Consider the following 19,481-nt stretch of genomic DNA (forward strand, 5'->3'; position numbering starts at 1 on the left):
TGCATGAGAATTTACTTTTTCAATATTTTAGGTTTAACACAATAATGTTGAATCTCTGTTCTATCCTACTGAAAGTGTAACCTTGACTGATAAAGATAGTCCGGCGTACTTGAGGCGAAACCTAGTTGTCTGAAAGTCTTTCTCCAAGCCTGAAAACCGTGCTAAAGGAAAGAAGATGAACCGTACTGTTGAGTGATCATTTAATCATTTTTGAGCAACGAGTAATGCAAGGCCTAACCTTAAAAGGGCAAAGGGGCAGTTGTGGAGGTTTGTCAAAAGGCTTTCATGGTCCGTTAGCTTTTGCTGCCACTTAACATGATGCTTTGCTTTTCTATTCAGTAAAGCCATTTCATCAGTTTCCTCAGAATGCATTTAGTGACTGCTGTTGCTCTTCAAAGATTCCATTTAGTGGCTACTACAGTAGGCACCCTTTAAGCAATCTGGTTAACTTTTAGAGTGGCTGTTTGGATCACTGTTCTCTCATTAGGAGACTGCTGCTAATGCAAGTTTTTTTTCTTTCATTTTCCAGTGTGAACACCACAGTTGCTCCCTTGTTCTTTGCTGATCAGTACCTGCAGATCTCCACATCCCTTCCCTCCCAACATGTGTATGGACTTGGAGAACACCTAACCTCGCTTAACCTCGACCTGAACTGGACAAAAGTGACATTTTGGAATCGTGACATTGTACCAACCGTAAGAAAAACAGTTTGTCCTTTTGGTGAGAGAGAGAGATGTTTGTTACAAGTCGGGAATAATGATGTTTCAGTGCAGGATAAAGATTATACTTGAATGTATTTTGAGGACATGGAAGGAGGGTGAAAAAGAGCAGACTTGGCTGTTGCTGTAAACCAGAAAAGACCAATTACCGCTGTTGCTTCACTTGTGACCGACATATAAAGCTTGTGATTTAGCTCAAGTGCAGCATGCTCTCCTTGGTAACAGAGCGCTGCAGTTGGTGGGTTTGACATTTCTCTTTTTACAACTTTCCCTCCAAAGTTTCTATGGACCACCCCCATTCTTTTTGCTCTGTTTTCTAAACCGTTATGACTTCTTGAAGTAAAGGCTACAACTTCACTTCCCTTTTGCCTGTTGCTATGGGGAAACTGTCCAGTCCTTCACACTATCAGTACTAGGAAACTGTTTCTTTTGAATTGTGCTTTTTAACATTTCACACTGCACCTGACAATTCAGTGCAGTGGGGATACTTTTGTATCACTGTTGATTTTTACACTTGGGATTTTTGGTTACTGTGAGGAACCAGGAATGGGACACAGAGGACTTGTACGTATTGGCATACACTTTTATTAAATAAAGGGGTTGGATAATGACTCGCTACCCCTAATCTAAGAGGTATTCCCCTACCTCAACAGAAATTAAGGCTCTAAGGTGTCATGATGTCCAAAGCAAAATGTCCTGTGTCCAAATTGCTATCCTTGCCCGCTCATTCTAAAAACTAACTCTAAGGTGTATGTGGCTTTTTAAGTGTGCAAATGTTAAAGTTGAACAAAAGGTAGAACTCCAACAAAAGTTCCAAATAGATAATGTTCACAGTTCAGGGGGAATGACTCCCTTCCCTAGGCCTTTTACCACATCATAAGCAATTAAAATCCTAAGGGCATGGGTATTCATTGGAATTTTCTTTCCAACAAAGCACAACTTTGGTATAGGTCCCAGACTCGCAAAGCACCTGGTATGCTCCTCTGCCAAGTTCTCTTGTACGGTTCCTTATGTGTGCGAATTCCAGATTCGCATTTTGTCTGGGATACTCTCTTGCCAGGACATTAGGTTTCAATCTGTGTCTTTCTCAATTTGTGCAAGGGGTATGGGTCTTCGTCAAGCTACTTCACAGCAAAGTACTGTGATTATGAAGATGACACTGATTCCAATGAGGATAACTCTCCTCCCCACTATCGGCAAGCAGTTTATTCTTTGTGGGCCTCTGCCTTAGTTTCGGCATCCCATTCTTCTCTAGGTTCGCTGGTAACATCTGTTCAAATGGATTGTGTCCTCCCATGTATTCCTCAACTTGTATCTTCGTTTCCAGCTTTAGCTGCTTCGGAAAATATTTCTCTCAGCAGAGGGTGCTGTATGTCAAGACTGCCGTCTCGATGTCCCTCGAGGGCTTCATCTCGGCTGACAGCCATTGGCAGTTCTCATTATCAGTTTAGAGTTCTGCCGTTCGAGCTGACCTCCGCCCCAAGAGTTCAATTTAATGGCAGTGGTGGCAGCAAGTCTCAGGAGAGTGGAAATTCACGTCTACCCCTACCTGGACGATTGGCTGGTCAGGCAATGTTCACCCGAACAGGACCAAGAACATCTCTGGATCCCCTGCTACTCCCTCCACAGACTGGGCTTCTCCCTCAATTAATATTAAATATTCATAATACAATGAAAACGCAACTGGTATTTGCAACTTGCTTCTCAACAAATAAACTGCTTGTACACACTGAACGTTTCTTCCATACAACTTTAGACTGCCTTCAGGGTTCCCTCCCGGATTGGGACGTGTTAAGACCGGTGGTTAGGCTTTTATACTTAAAGGATACACTGTCAAGTTCATAGTAGGCTTGAGTTGCTTTATTGAAGTACATAAGTTGTAATAAGTCCATCAGGAGATTAGGAAGTACACATGACAGGAACCCACTGGCTCCAACCACCCAGGCTCACATATCTCAACTGCCTGGGGTGGAAACCATTCATATCCAAACAATCCAAGCTCACCGCAAACATTCCACAAGTGACATCACTCCATACATACCTCATGCAGGCAGGAAGAATACACAGGCAGAAACGCCAATCACGCCTCCTTACCTTAATGTAACAAGCACACCGCACAACTTGCATCTCACCTCACAGACACTGACACCTCAACACCTCCTTCCTTACACCACAAAAACATACACCCTTCACTATCAGGCAGGACACATAATCAACCTAGTGCAACCCTGACACCAAGATCACTTAACCAAGCAGGAGAACAGCTGGACACACAGGCTTAACTATCCAGTAATGGCACCCCACCAACATAACAAACTTCTACCCTCAAACAGCTTCCACCCGCCACTAACTGGTCACCAGCCTGCCACACTGGAGCACAAAACCTGCCGCTCTGGGCTAACTACAAAACTATACACAACCTGGGGAACACTAAACACCTCCCGTACACCACTGCCACTGGCGAACCACAGGACTGCCACTCCTGAGCACATACAACCACCTATATGGGCCGGCATGTGGCCTGCTACAACACCTACCAGAAACATGACTAACTCACTATACCAGACCATACCATCAAGGCAACTAATTAATCCGGTGCATACACAAAACCTCTAACACACTCACCCAAACCCATTCCAAGCACTCACTTAAGGCAACCAGCTGGCACACCGGTCAACCAAACCACCAAACTCCGCCTCGAAGTGTTTGGCAGACACCCGATCACTTATAACTACTCTAACTAAACCAGGTGGCCACAGCCACAAAGATGTTGGGTTGCGTTGCAGTACTCCCAGAATCTACCAAGAATCTAATCCAGGATGGTCCCAGAAGCCACACTCAAGTTAAAACAAACAAAGCTAATAAAATGCAGACGCACCTGCATCATCTGTCTGCGCAAAACCCCCTACCAAAACTCCCACTGGTCCAAAACTCCTGGTGGTCGCGACACAACCAGACCACATGTGATCACACAAATCATGTCTCCGCAGAACACTATGAACAGATTCCCACTGATCTCACACCAAGACTCCTCAGAGCCCCATGACCACTCCCCCACTGGTCCCACAACTCACATCAAGACTCCTCGGAGCCTCCTGACCAGACACACACTTGACGCACAACATGACTCCAGAGTCTCCAACACACACTGCTCCATAACTGCATACACACAGCAACCACTGACTCTACCCTAGAGTCATCCCCTACACCACGATCTCTCTGCTACAAGCGCTGCAGTCGCTCAAAAAGAAACTTGCGGTGTTGGCAGGATAACAAAAACATCATAATATTGATAGTTCAAGACTCTTCACGGATACCATTCTCAACAGCAATGATATTAGACCTAGGAGTCCATGTTGCAACCATTGCAACACAACCTAGCTGCAAAGCCTCAGAAGTGGTTAAATCTATCACCTAAGTCCAAGCTACATGTACATCCGTAATATTGTCGCACCTTTCCAACAATATAATTCACTCACATCCACCATAGCAACAACCTCATACATGCGGTAAAAGTATACATGCGGTAAAATTAACAAAAACTGTTATAAATACTGGTATTACTTAGAATCTATGCATGAGCCCCACTTCAATCAAACAGCATAGCGTCCATAATGTACCTTGCCAGATTGGCTCCAAAAGTCTCTTACCATGTGAGTGGAGAATCGAAAGACGGTAAAACTTAGAATCATGCCAGACATCAGCATGAAGCGCCGGCTACATCGCATTGCTGCGCATGACACACTTTCCCCAGCGCCAGGCTTACTTCACAGAATGTTTAACTATCCTCTGTAAAACATTGCTATGTATAGCAGTAGAGATCCTCCTGCTGCTTCATCTCGAACCGCCTGGTATTCGAAGTCATCTTTCAGACTGCGATGAGATTTCAGTGCAGACCTCTGCACTGAAACAGAGCCTCCCTTATGTTCTGATGTCCACGTAGCCAACAACAGGTCCTTTACTCTTACAGCAATGCTTCCTGCTGTACTCTGAACATCTGTGTTCATGCCTTCACCGCTCCCACCAAAGCCGGCCTAACGACATCACTCAAGGGTTGGAATTTGCACAGCCCAACATTCTGCCTGATCGCCAGCACCCTCAGCAGGAGCGCTGACATCACCACTAAAGCAGCAGGAGCGGAGCTGCACAGATCTCTGCTGACCAACCGTCACCTGAGCTGCCCTGCAGCTCGCACGTAACAGTTATTTTTAACAGTGTAATGTCACCAATCAAAACATGCTGCACCTGACACTGTGGAACCGGCGAGACTCAAGTCTACATACGCATAGCACAACAGCGTCGCTGATATCAAACCAGTCCTTGGGTGGGGAAACAAGCTCTTAGCTGAGGTCCTCCCCTTCTCTGCACACCCGCTTTGGGTGCAGTGGCACCCTAGCTCTCACTGTGAGCTGTTTCTGGGGTGGGCGGCTGGCAACACGCCCCCCGCTTTCCTGCTTGCCAAACAGTCACTGCCTTTGCCCTTCATACTGGACGCTTAGCAAGACAGTCTTCTCCCAGGGTGTCCACTGGGACAGGCTGCTTACTCCGCCATGGGTGCCTGGCAGTACAATCACTTCTTTTTGCTGCCAACAGGGTGTCTACAAAACACCCCCTTACAAGTGGCAGCCTCCTTTACTGCGCCCTGGGTGGTGGGACTCTTCAATTGACCATGGGGGGGGCGGCAGTGGGTCCCCTCTACTTAATCTGTCTCTTTTCAGCTTCCACCAGCCTGCACCCCCTGCTGCAGTATCTCCTCAATCCTTTCCCTGGACTTCACACACAGGTACCTGCTCACTCCAGTTTCCATCCAGGTCCTCCTCAAGACCAGAGCTCGTCGCCAAAATGTTATGACAGACGGTTAGGCTTTTATACTTGAAGGATACACTGTCAAGTTGATAGTAGTCTTCAGTTGCTTTATTTAGGTGCATAAGTTCATCAGTTGTGATAAGTCCATCAGGAGATTAGGAAGTACACATGACAGGAACCCACTGGCTCGCACCACCCAGGCTCACCTATCTCAACTGCCTGGGGTGGAACCCATTCATACCCAAACAATCCAATCTCACAGCAAACATTCCTCAAGTGACATTACTCCATACATACCTCATGCAGGCAGGAAGGATACACAGGAGGAAAGGCCAATCACAACAGGACTCCATCTGTTCCGCACTGCAACCTGCGCCTCCCGTCTGTTTCCAAGTCGACACTTTTAAAAGGAAACCCTCTCCATTTTTCAGCAGCGGCTGAATTAAACTCCCGCCTCCAGACGGGGAAATGTCCTGGACCAATCTTATTCTTGACAACACTAGACTGTGCATTAGGTTTCACATTCTCTCTCATGGAAGTACTTTTCTTCGTCTCGGCACATGCAGCTTTACTAGGTGTAAAATATTCACAAGTTCTGTCAGCAGCTTTTGCAGGATATTGTTGTCACAACATGCCATCAAGGCATGGGTAATGGAGGGGCTGTTCCTAAAAGGAAAGGGGGGATACCATGTTGCATCTGACCCCTGTCCATCCCACGGAGGGTTGCCTCCTCTTGTGTTGTCCTCCCTCGCATAGCCACCCTGAGGGTCGGGATCAAGTAGTGGCTACCGACCCCATGCCACATAAGGAGATGCTATCTCTGGGAAACTAGTGATGACATCAGATTCATTACATTACTTTTATGTGTCTAAACTGGTGGGCAAGTTGGTGGCAGCAAATGCATTTTTACAATTTGTGCATTATTTTTAGTGTGCACATTCATGTTTACTGCGTATGTCTACTAAACGTGGCTAGTTTCCTAAAATCTGAGCCATGAGATTTGTCTCTTGTTCTTTGGCCAGTGTGTGTGTTTCCCCCCACCCACACCCTCCCAGAAGGGGGTGGTGACTGTCTTCTCCCACTCCACATCCTTGATGCCAGAAAGTCCAGGCGAGGGGTAAATGTGAAACTAGTTCTACTGGCTGTTTAAATGGTGAAGATCCTTACCATAGGTGGGCTTGGACTTGCGTCTAGCTCAGATTTTGGATAAGAGGACTTCTGCAGCGATTTCTTCACATAACCGGTTGAGCCAAAAATTCCTTGAAGAGCAGCCTGCTGAAGGTCTGAAGACTGCTCCTAAAGTGGCCCAGCATCCCTTCCACTAGCCATCCTCGCAAGTCCTGCTCCTCTGCCTGATTACTCAAAACCCTGAGTGGTGCTTCAGCCCTTGTACTAGTGAGACCAACTAGTCTCAACGCCTTTTCGAGGATCCTGCCCTTCTGAGCCATAGGAAATGTCCCTGGACTGAGCAACTCTCTTGTGGACTACCTCGCCAGAAGCGTTGCTGTTCTGCATTAGAGTCCGGAACTGAGGTGGTTACCAGATTGGGCCACAAGTCACCTTCTCACCGAATTACAGCCTCAAGGGATCCTGTCCTGGAGCAGCTTCTGTGGTAGCGAATGGAAGGACGCCTATTTGCGGAGACCATTGCTGGAACTCTCCTTTCTCCAACGTGTGAAGTGTCGTGAGGATGTCTGCATCAGTGTTTCTTGCATTTCTTCGACAGCGGTTGCACCTTGCAGGTGAATCAGACCGGATGAAGCCTCAAACCCGCAACTCCTGGGCACCTCACGCCAAAACAAACGTTGGATGAACATGCCCCCAGATAATCCACCAAGACATCTGGGGAAATTAGACTGGTGGGGAGAGGGTGGTGTGTAAGTAAACAGTTTCTTTCTCCCTCTGTCCTCCATAGGATAACATTAGGATCAAGTCCCTTTGTCTCCTAAATTCCGTTCCACTCCTTTTGGTCATCAAAACCTGGATATAGTATCTTAAAATGCAAGAACATTTTTATTTGCCTTTTTTAGTTCAAAAAGCTCTTGAACAATTTTCCTATCACCAACACAAGTAATTGTTGGGATTGAAGTATAACATCCCAGGCAGGCAAAGAGATTTAGAGTGCGAGAAACCTATTAGCAGGCGTCCTAGGGCTAGCTGTTATCATTGGGCACGGCAGAATGCCTATGTGCCCATTTTGTAGTTCGCTTTGACACATATTAGAAACGCCATATAGCAATACAAAAAGAGCAACAATGTATTGATGTTGCGGTTGCACAGGTTAAAGATGGGGTGATGTATTTTAGTTTAGTGGTGTACATTGTTATGTCTTAAGAGAATTGCGAGTAGGTAGTTGGCAGGTAGGGATGTGAGATGGAGTCAGAATTATTGTGGTAAAGGTGAGGTCCGGGAGCTAGTGTTGCAAGCGTGCAGCCATGTTGGATTGTAGGTCACCTTTAGGATGCGTTCGCGATAGCATGTGAAACCGTCCTAATATGAGCTGCGGCTGTCCGGCTGTCCAGGAGTCCTTTGTTATCCCCCCACTCCATCGACCGCCCTCCCCCCCCCCACCCCCCGGGGAGAAGTTATGCTGTCGGGGTCACAGGCTGATGTGCTGTGCTGATAAATTAGAGTCCAGCTGCAGAGATCAGAGGAGCTTGGAATGGAATGTTGGATCCAGTGAGGAAGGCTAGGGATGAGATGCCCCTTTTTTGAAGGTTGAATTCATGTGATTAAGGCATGGGGTTCTGTGATGCCGAGAGGACTGGTAATGATTTAGAGCACTACTGCCCTCACCCGAAGAGCAGTCTTCCTGTTTGAACTGCAGGTTCCGCACTCGAGGGATCAATAATTATGCAAAAGTCAAACTTAAGAGTGGTGCCCCGATCACGTCATTCTTGGACAGCAGGGTTCCCAGAGAAATAAGGGAGGAAACGTGCTAGGGTTCTACCGTGATTTGGAATGGGAGGAGCAGAGGTGATGCCAATAAATGATCTAAAAGGACAGTGAGCTGCCTTTGCGTGCCACAGTGTCTGGTATGAGGAGGACCCATTGTATTATCCAAGCAGAGGTGGCCTCGCTAGTCACACTTTTTTATCAGGATCTGACAGGGGTGCCCATCTGGGGTATATGCGCTTTATAAATGTCTAAATAAATGCTTTACATGTTAAGTGTATTCTGGTACCTAATCAACTCGTAGTGTTGAAATAGGTCACGTGTTTCGGGGAATGTGCTTTAGATAATGTGTGATCAATGGGGTAATTGACTACAGGATATAATTAGAATTGTATATACGTGTTAGCCAATGGAGTGCAGGATCATGTTGTAACCTTTTTATTATGTATAGTTTTGTTAGTTTGCGGTTTTCCGCTATAAACTATGCAGATTCTTTGGGTGGGGTGTGCTCTGTGTGTGTGTTGAATTGTTGTTTTCCCTGCAAACGGTGCATCGATTATTTGGGACTGTTTTTGAATCATTCGGGTTTTGAGTCATAATTTACAACCTATCTGCAGAGGCCCCATTCTGGTGCAAAACATTGTAGCTCTTGTGATTTTTGGGCAGGATGCCCTATTCTTAAGGTTTGGACTGTTTGTTAGGGTATTGACTTGTGATCTGGTTTAATCATTTATAGCATCTAATCTACTTATCTGCTTTGCTGAATTAGTCATTGGATGTCTATTTGAAGCAATGGTGAATGTGTATATTTGTTTCTGATGCTTGTTAATCTGCTTAGACCTTGGCGTGGCAATAGATGATAGGAGATGGGCCAAGATGTGTATCCGAGCCCATCGCTCAACTACGTCCCTCCAATACAGACACCAGGCATTAAAGGTCCTACATAGGTGGCACTATCCCCCCCAGAGAATATCCAGAATGCTCCCAGGCTATGACCCACACTGCTGGAAATGTCGAAACACCCCCGGAGACTACATACATATGTGGTGGTCATGCCCCAGGGTACAGATGTATTGGGGTGAGGTCCTATCCTGGATCAGGGGAGTTGATGGGATAGACAGACCCCTTTGCCCCTGGTTACTCCTCTTTGGGATTGAGGTTGGGGACGACCAGGAGGACACTCAGGGCCACATGCTCCAGGTCATGCTCGTGGCGGCCAGGTGTTGCCTGGCCCAAAAATGGAAAAACCCAAACATGCCACAGGAAAAGGAATGGGTCACCAAGGTCCGAGCGATTTATGACATGGAGTTCCTTACGCACGTTCTTGATGAATCTAAAACCAACATCGGAGAACTCTGGCTTCCATTTTTTGAAAGATGCGAGCGCAGTGCATAAGGGGCCCAGTCCTCATGGTGGACCCGGTTTTGTCCTTTAGACATTGTGAAACTGTAAAGTCGGGGACTCCAAAGGCACCCATTAACTGGGACATGCTTTCTCCCCCCCACAAGGGGGTCCTAATAGGTTGAGCCCAAGGACAAGTGTGCAAAATGTGCCCATCACCTGTGCTCTGGGACTGTGCATTGTGTTCCGAAGTGTTCAATCAAGATTCTACTTTGATTAAACGGCTAGGGGGGTGGGGTGGGGGAGGGGGGGGATAAAAGGGTTATTGGTGGGTACGCTTTCTATAAATGTAATTTTGTTTTTTGGTGCAATGTCTGCAATAATAACCTACAAAATGTCAATAAAAACATATTTTCAAAAAAAAGAATTGCATGCTGTGCATATAGTCCGACATCCAGTGGTAACTGCAGAGTATTTCATCTAGTCTTTCGAGAATCGAAAGGGGACATCGACATGGCTGTGCCTGTAACACTATCCCCAACGTGACGTGTAGTGTACCTCGACCGAGGTCCCTCAGATTGTGTTTTTCCGCCCAGTTTACTGGTTGCCTTATGCGGAGCTCATCCAGAGACATTGCTGTATTGTTATATTTATCGACCTTTGGCTGTTTTATATTCTCTTATCGTCCCTTCCCTCGACGGCTGTTTCCTGACCTACGCCGAAGCCTGTTCTGTGGACCTTTGACGGCAAGTGATCCGGTCGGCACTGCCAACCACGTGGACGGGCCTTCTGGCTGGCCTACACAGTAGGGAGAGTGGGGTCGGGGTGGACATTTTCCTTTTTAAGAATGCCTTTCCCTTTCCTCTCTTTTCCCTTGGTCTTGTCGTTACTGTGTTATTCCTGCGCTATGGACCGGGCTCAAATTCCTGTGGAAAGACAAACCCCTTAAGTGTAATAGGCGTCTTCCCCTTAACCACAACGAGGCGGCCTGTGCAGCTTGTAAACTCCTGTGTCCCAAGACCCTAAAGGAGCGCTGTGTTAAACGGTGTGTGGCCTATGTAATGTCGCAGGCCGAGAGTAGTCCCCACCCTCCTCCCCGCCGAAGCTGCCGAGTGTGACGAAGGGCTTAGTGACGACCAGGGCTCCAATGCGGAGGCCATTGACCTCACGGCAGAGCGCTCTCGCTCCACGTCATCCGGCCCCAATAGGCACGACTGGAGTCCTGCTATGGGAACTGTACATCCCGGCGACAAGGACACACATTCTTCCTACACTAAAGACACAACCCCCGGTCTGTCTTCGACAAAATAGTCGAAGCGTTCCATAGCGCCAACGAGCACACCGTATAGTTCGCTAGTGCCCGCCGATCTTAATGATCAGTAGCCCTCCCCACAACCGCAGGTGCGGCATGCGACTGGGCAATCTAAATCAAAGGGCACTACCACCAATATTCAAGCGACTGTCGAGACACATCAGAAGAAGGTGTTGGCAGGGCACAAAGCCCTGGTTACGCCAAAAACAACCACGCAACCACCAGCCCAGTCCAAACACTTTCCTGTGACACAAAGTATTAGCGAAAGCCCCGCTAAGATTGTTTCGCGGCTAATCGGGGAGAATGGTTGAAGGGCTCGTCTAAACCGAAAGATAGACCTAAGGAGTGGTTGAAACCCAAGGAGGAGCCTAAAGACGCGTCCGAAGACACGCCACAACCACCGGAACCTCAAACTTTTCAGAGAGTCCTGTGTCTTTCTTCAACGTTAAAATGAAAAATCTCGATATTCTAGTGAAGATCAACTCGCAGGGCCTCTTCCACCCCTACACGAATCTGGTTCCTCATTATGGACCGGGGAGATGTTAGAGGGGTGTATGAATAGGTTAGAGATTTGTGGAGTTCTCGGGAAAAGTTCACACCCAAAAGGCCTTGAGAGGAGAGCCTTTTTACTCCTTTGGCAAAATTTCAAAAGACCTTTTCCTCTCAGGAGGAAGAAACTTTTGACCTCACTGAAGATGAGATCCCTATAGACCAATTTATTCAAGATGAATACTCCATTGGGGACCCTGTAGGTGATCCCATTGACCCCACAGAGGGTTGGGAAGATGACCAAGACCAGCCAGTCGACCTTCAGCCTTGGCCATCACCTACCCCAGCACTAGAACCTGACGCCCTGTGCATGGATTCCCCCTACCACACCTGCTCGACAGGCCTCCCCAGTTGACGACCAGATTGCATTTAACTCTTTTAAGGAGGGCAGCGTAACATTTCCAGACTGCTACTCAGGAAGATGTACCAAAGGCTGATTTTGTCAAGGACATCTTAAAAGAAAAGCACCTGCCAGCCAGGCTATTCCATTGCTGAATTCAATCAAAAAACATTTGGCTCCTTCATTGTTGACACCCGCCCTAACAAGGGCTGTCAATCCTAGAGTCGAAAAACTGTTTCGCCCTTCCCCTTCTGATCCCCTCTACATCAGGGGACATTCTACTCCAGATTACCTGGTGGTACCTACAACCAGGAAGTGGGTGGGGGTCCCCCCTGTCCACAGGTGAAGTGCCCCCTGACAAGGAGTGCAAAAGGTTATACGCACTGAGGAAAAGAGTCACGACTGCCGCAGCATTTTCCACTCGCATAGCTAACACAACTCTGTTGGCTAGCTATTCAGATGTACAATGGAACATGCTACAAGCGGGCCTTCAAGAAGTCCCTGAACCTTTGTGGTCTCGCCTGCTTTCCATTGTAGCTGAGGGCAAACAGGTTAATCAACAGTATTCTCAAAAATATTTTGGATGCTGCAGAAACAGCTGGCAGAACCTTAGCACAAGGTACCCTCCTAAAGAGGCACGTCCGGTTACAAAACGCTGGTTTCAGTGATAAATGAGCCGGTGGAGGAGACCAACTTATTTGGGAAAGCTGTTGATGAGGCGCTTGGAACAGCTAAGTAGGAACACAACACCTTCAAGACCCTGGATCAAATCTCCCAGAGACCTTCCCAAAGAAGAGGGGGCGATTCTCGACGTTCCTTTCGTGGCCAATCTCGCTCCCCTGACCAATATTACTCTGGCAATAACTGATAATCGTCTCCGGGAACCAGCTACGCCACCCCGTATCCCCAAGAGGTCAACGACGTGGAAAAGGAAGGGGCCGGAATTCCACCCTTGGAGGCTCCCCAGCCACAAGTCAGAAATGACCAGCAGATTCGGGGCTCCTCCCATGCCTCCCCTGTCGGGGGCTGGCTAACATAATTTCTTCAAGCATGGGGGGGGGAATAACAGACCAGTGGTTACCTCAAGACCGTCGCCCATGGGTACTGCATAGAATTCTGCTGGACCTCCCAATTCAGACCTCCACGATCAAGCCACCTGACGCCGGAACAACTGCGCATCCTGCTACAAGAGGTTGAGATCCTGCGGAAAAGGACGCCATAGAAGTTGTACCTCCTACAGGTAAATAAGGGTATTAATTCGGTGTACTTCCTTGTGCCCAAAAAGGGTCTCACCATGCGCCCTGTACTATATGTGCACCCAGCGAACAAATTTGTCAAACCTCAAAAGTTTTGTATGGTCACTCTGCAGGAAGTAATTCCCCTGCCCATACAGGGAGACTACATGGCAACATTGGACATGAAAGATGCATACTTTCATATTGCAATGTTGCCAGCGCACAGAAAATACCTCAGATTCATGATAGTGTTTGTCTTCTATCAGTTCAAAGTACTAGCCTTCGGCATTGCCTCAGCACCAAGGGTATTTACAAAGGTACTGGCAGTGGCAGCAGCACACCTGCACAGGCTATCCATCCTAGTTTATCCTAACCTCGATGACTGGTTCATAACGGGGCATTCCTACGGAACATGCCTGTCAAATACTCAGACGATAGACCTCTTCATCCTGGGATTCTCCATCAATGAGAAGAAATCCAGCTTAGACCCCAGTCAAGTCAAGCAGTTCCTTGGGGCTCTAAATCGAACAAAGGGCGGCCTTGTCTTCCCCTCCAACGAAGAGGGTCCAAAACATGTTGTTCCAAATCCCTCAATATGTAGTTCTCTCTCTGCAGTGGTGGTCGAGGAATAATCTCTTGAAGGGAAGGTCCTTCACCATCCCTGCAGTAGGAGCCACTCTCATGACAGACTCCTCTCTCACAGGGTGGGGGGGGGGGCTCACCTGCATCAGCAGACGGCGCACATCGTTTGGTCCCCAGAAGTAGCCTCCAACCACATAAATTGCTATTTGCAATATTCAAAGCTCTGAAAGCCTTTCAGACACAGCTGCAGGGAAGACGGTCCTGATCCTTACAGACCGCACCACGGCCATGTACTATCTGAACAAACAAGGGGGCACTTGCTCTCCAGGGCTATCCAAACTGTCCCAGAACATTTGGAAATCGGCTCTCAAACACATGTTCCTAATCGGCAGAGATTTCCCACTACCCATGGAGTACGAATGGTGATTACACAAAGAAATCATCTCCAACTTTTTCGTAGAATGGGGCAAACAGGTCGATCTTTAGAAAGCAACTCTGGAGAATGCTCGATGCCAAGATTACACCTCCAGGTACCCCCAGAACTGTTCCGGGGGGTGGGGGGGGGGGGCCTGTGGCTTGAAAGCCAATTAGGAGGACGTGTCCATACTGGAGCTCCTGCAGATCCTTACAAGATACGGCTGAAAACCGTGCAATGACTGATACAAATTTGCCATAACTAGAAGGATTGTGCATCTGAAGCTGAGGAGCACGTGTGGATACACTGTGGCACAGACCCGTACATTAATAACGTTGCCAGAGGTTGGGGAAGATTTTTGGGTGAGATTGCAACGAAAGAAAAAGATGGCCGCTGCCTGTCAAAGAGAACAAAGAAGTGGCTGGATGGGGTGCCTATCCACTTGCAGCGGAGGTGCGCAGAGCGGAAAAAAGCATGGGCCGTGGGGGCTAAAGACATTATGTACATCCAACACCCTGTTCGGGGCTCTAGAGGTGTGCAGCCTACATGAGGAAGTGCTGCGGCTTCGGGACCTGACTTGTCACTGAAGCAGCCTGTAGCTGGAGTGCTACGTCCGACACCCTGTTCAGGGCTCGGGAAGAGTGCTGCCCGTGTGGAAGAGTGACTCCGTGTGCCGCGGCTCCAGTGCTTGAATTGGCATCGAAGCAGCCTGCAGCTGGAACATGAGGAGAGCGGGGATGAGACCGAGCCGGGCCTGATCGGTGATGCATTGTATTGTGTGCCACAGGGGTCGACGAGCGTGAGCCTTGTAATTGACAGAAGGCTCCAGTCTTTAGCAGCAGCAAGGGCGGAGGACAGCTGGGGCACTGAGCCCTGGCACAGACGCGGGTGTCTTCTCGGATGACTACAAATGTATCGGGCGCTCCTAACACCAAGCGCGACCTATGATATATTGTAGCCTCAGCGCCCGTGCCCTCAATTGAAGTAGAGCTGTGGCTGTGTGAAGCGAACGTAGAGCTTGACAGGAGGGGAGAGCCAGCAACATTTTATTGGATTGATGGTCTGCTGGAAGGCGCGTGCAACCCATACGCTCTGTTGAAGGGTGCCTATTGTAAGGTGGCTGTGGAGGCACAAGGCAGCTCTGCGTGTGAGAGCAGCCCATGTAAATGGTGAAACAACCTGCCATGGCGAGACTGGCGACTTGAAAACTGATAGTCCCAAGAGGTTTTAACTGAGGGCAAATCCAGGGCTGCAAATGGTGATCATGACCAATGTTCCCTCTAATTTGTTTGGGCTGTGTGCGCCAAAGAATAGTTGTGTGCGGGCTGTTTTTCAGTCATGTGCGCAACTGAGTGATGCGCTGCCAGACCGGAGGTGGTCAGCAGCTGCACGGCGGCGGCCGCGGCGGCGCAACGCCCCACCAGTGAGCAAGGCTTAGTGATCAGATTCCACAGTGTGCAAGCGAGGAATGCGAATTTGCGGCACAAAAAGCTCTACTTCAAGGGACATTTGGGTGCTCTAGTCTCCTCCCAAGACTTTAGCTCATCTGAAATTGTGTCCCTTTACATCTCTAAACATTAGCAAGATCTTTCGTTTTATGATGGGTTGGTACAAGAACAGAGGGGTTCTTGTAGTGGAACACAGATTCTGCCTCACAAATTCACTAAATGTATGGAATATAAAGAAATGCTTTCTATTGGTTTAATGAAATAAACAGTACATGAACATGATTAATGACAAAGAAGACTTAATAGAAGGGGGGGGGGTATGAATGGACATTGGACTCTGACAGTTAAATAAAAAGCACTGAATCATGTAATCATGTAATCTCAGATGATTGTCCTGAAACTAGTTAACCCGACAGTCTCAGAGTCTTCAAATAAAAGGGTGCCACTGCCTATACGACTACTAGTACAGCATCAAAGAGGACTGTCTGCAACCAAATCAGAGGTCCAGCAAGAGGCATCACTCTAACAAGGAAGGGTTTATATTATGTTTACTATTTTATTCAACATGAACAATACATATAAAGATGAAGGAACTGGGGGATCGGATTCATGGGGGACTCTGGGACCGGTACAGTGCACTAGCAGCCAGGTAGCACATAACAAAATAAATTGTTTTACAATCAATAAAGAAAATAAATTAAACTATTATATAAATAACACCGAAAACAAATGTCATCACAACAGGACAGAGAGCACCACCAGTTTTGCCATATATTGTAAGCTGATGACATGTTAATACAAGAAAAAATACAAATCTAAACATGTTCATTTAAATGAAGGGATGTGTGAATGGCATACATACCAATTGCTGTTTGTTAAAGTTCGAACATTTCAACAGCATAAACAAGTTTCCATTGAAAGCTTCTTTATAATATGCTTTTGTTTTTAAATGTTAAAGTTCTCTCTGGTGAGCAAAGCATCAATAAGCTCTAAAAGCCACAAAGTGAGAAGTCGGGCCAAACAAAGTGTCAGCATTGGCAATGGCATTGATGAGAAGTTGACGGTGTCTGTATCTACACTTCAGTGGTGCTACCACTCGCCAATGGCCGTGCACTGCCCGCCGTAGCAGCACTACTGAAACTTGAGTCTTTTGAGCTCCTGTCAGACTCCCCCTGATTCACATGCTTCTCTCTTCTGTCTTTGCCGCTCTTCTAGTGCTGATACACATCATCAAGATTTACTTCATTGTGTAATAGGTACACCTTTGTTCGCATGAGCATGTCAAGGTGACTTTCTTCCAGTCGATTCCTTGATTTGGTCTTAATGCTGTTCATGTGACTGAACCCTCGCTCACACTCTGCGCTTGAGGCTTGAAATGTGGCGCAGATATCCATGAGCTGTGCCACTACATTGTACTCCATGGCATGTTGAAGTGTGAAATTCACCATGTCTTGAAAACATTTTAAAGAACCACACTTGTTCCTCTCTGCTACCACGTACTTTAAGGCATTATACTGCGTAACGATGGAATCCATCGCAAGCATGGTAGGGTCTGATTCTAAACAGTCCACCTCCTTACAATCTAAAATGTCTTTGTATTTTTCAACAAGATGCTTAACATTTTCTATTCCAAAGTCAAAGCTGCATTGTTGAGCGGCTAGTGAATCAAAATCAAAACTGGCCCAGTCCTTCAGTTCGTTTTCAGGAAACCTTTTCTCCATATGCTCACACACTAAGCCAATAAAACTCAAAATAGATACAGGACTGAAGTCCTTTTCATTGTCAGAGTATGTTGAGATCAGATCTCTAACTTTGCTGCTCCAGAACACTTCCTGACCAAGATACCGTCCCCTGATCTGATTGATCTTGCCGCGTGCAAACTGCATGGCTTCAATTGGGGTAAGACTGCTTTTTTGGAGTAACTTGGAGAAGTCTGCTAGATCGCGAAGAATATCATTTAACACTGCCAAAGGAACGTGATAAGTGGGGTCAGACAGTTTCTTGAAACAGTATTTCGCTATAGGATCATTTTCCTCCGTCATTTCCTGATCAAAGTATTTTAGCAACACCTCATAATTGCGCATTAATGCATTCACTGCAAAATGCCTTGATAACCACCTCACTTCATTGAGGGGTCGAAATGACAAAGCATAACATTCAATGACGGATGCCATTTCTTCAAATTTAGATTTTCTCAATGGAGATCTGCAAAACACAGAATAAACAGTCCTTAGCAAGGTCTCTACTTCCCTAACCATTGGCACCTTCTTCCAAGCATCCCCCGATGCCCAATTCTTCACGGTGAGCTACACAGTGTTGCTCAATTAAATGTGAAACAGATTGTTTAAGCCTTGTAGCAACACCATTGTTTTTGCCAAGCATAACGGATGCACCATCTGATGTGAACATCACCATGTTCTGCAGACTCAGACCATTGGCAGAGTAAAATTCAGTAATTGCTGAAGTGACAGCTTCTGCATTGCAAGATGTTAACTTGACAATCCCACCGAACAGTTTTGTACATTGAATGTGGTGTTGTTGGTGCAAGAGATCTGATTTTAAAGTAAATAACTAGCATTTTGCTGACTGAAATGTCAGTGCTTTCATCAACAATCAGAGTGTGAAATGGAGCATTGCGAACCTCTGCCAAGATTTCTGATTTTATTACGCTGCTGATGGACTCCAGGAATTCAAACGCATAATTTTTACTTCTCCAGCTATCTGGTATTTTGGTGTACTGCGCTATGTGATTGTGGATTTCTTGCACAGATAGCATGGAAGTGTTTAATTTTACAGCTAGCAAAACATTGTGCAGTAGAAGTTTCACCTCTTCAGGCTTGGACCGTTGTCGCTCAACCATGGCCAATCAACCATGGCCAATCTATTACCTCTCAGTTGACGTTTGTGCCAGCATACTACGCAATCCAAACCCCAGTTTCTCAGCTGAATTCTTGCGCCTGAGAGCCTGTACAGCAGAGCCATGAACTTTTCCAACTAAATGGCGTTTCATGTAGTCCAATTTCCAACCATCGGTCTATTTCTTTCCTGTAGAAAATTCTCCAGTAACTTTAGCTTCCGCACATACTATGTAAATCAGGACCACATTAGCATTGTACTGAAAAATCTCTCCAAGTCGCACATGTACCTTATCTTGTGATTTCTGGGACTCTGTTTCGACTATTTCCTTTAACCAATGTTCTTTGAAAGCAGCGCAACATTTCTTCTTAGGTGGTGCTAGTGCAGCAGTTGATGCAGCGCTCCCTTCCCCTTCCTTTGATGAAGAAGACTTGGATCTTCTGAAGTTGAAGAGTTTATCCATTATCTGGTTAAAAAAGAAATAGCATTTATTTGCACTGAAACAAAGTACTGTGCTTCTGCTGTCTATGTGCATATGGAGAACTTGTATTCATCACACCCCAGGCCAAGGGCAGATGCTTTTATGCCTGGCTATTCGCTTGCATCTTGAATTGTTTACCCACAGGCAGCCACACAAGTACAAGTAGCAAAATGCTTATCTAATATGAGCTACAGAACACTTGATGACTAACCAAGCACCTTACACCTCTCAGTTGGACTTGACTGACTTCCCATAACAAGCTGGTCTAGGGAAGCACTGTGGACAAGGCTGGCTAGAACTGCAGTACCACTGCCTTTTGCGCTTGAAAATGTCTAATGTTGGTTGTCCTCCCAGACCACCATCAGTCCACCACCACACCCATGTCAAGTGGCCAGGTTGAGATTCAGCCCTCCCCCTCCCTCACCCCCTGAAATGTTGGGTTATGGTGAGTCAGAGTCTGTTGACATTACCTTTCTGACGTACACTACAGATCCTTTGGCAG

At 46.9% G+C, this 19,481-nt stretch overlaps 1 protein-coding gene across 1 annotated transcript in view; it reads left to right on the forward strand.

Moving 5' to 3' along the window:
- GAA (alpha glucosidase) overlaps positions 1–19,481 on the forward strand; it is a 752,056-nt gene that overhangs the window by 167,860 nt on the left and 564,715 nt on the right. Inside the window, exon 4 of the mRNA XM_069655240.1 lies at positions 530–695. Within this exon, the coding sequence (XP_069511341.1) occupies positions 530–695 (166 nt within the window). The remainder of the gene's footprint in view (positions 1–529; positions 696–19,481) is intronic.

The sequence above is a fragment of the Ambystoma mexicanum genome, chromosome 3q, assembly GCF_040938575.1.
Source record: "Ambystoma mexicanum isolate Mex_15411 chromosome 3q, UKY_AmexF1_1, whole genome shotgun sequence".
NCBI classification, from domain to species: Eukaryota; Metazoa; Chordata; class Amphibia; order Caudata; family Ambystomatidae; genus Ambystoma; species Ambystoma mexicanum.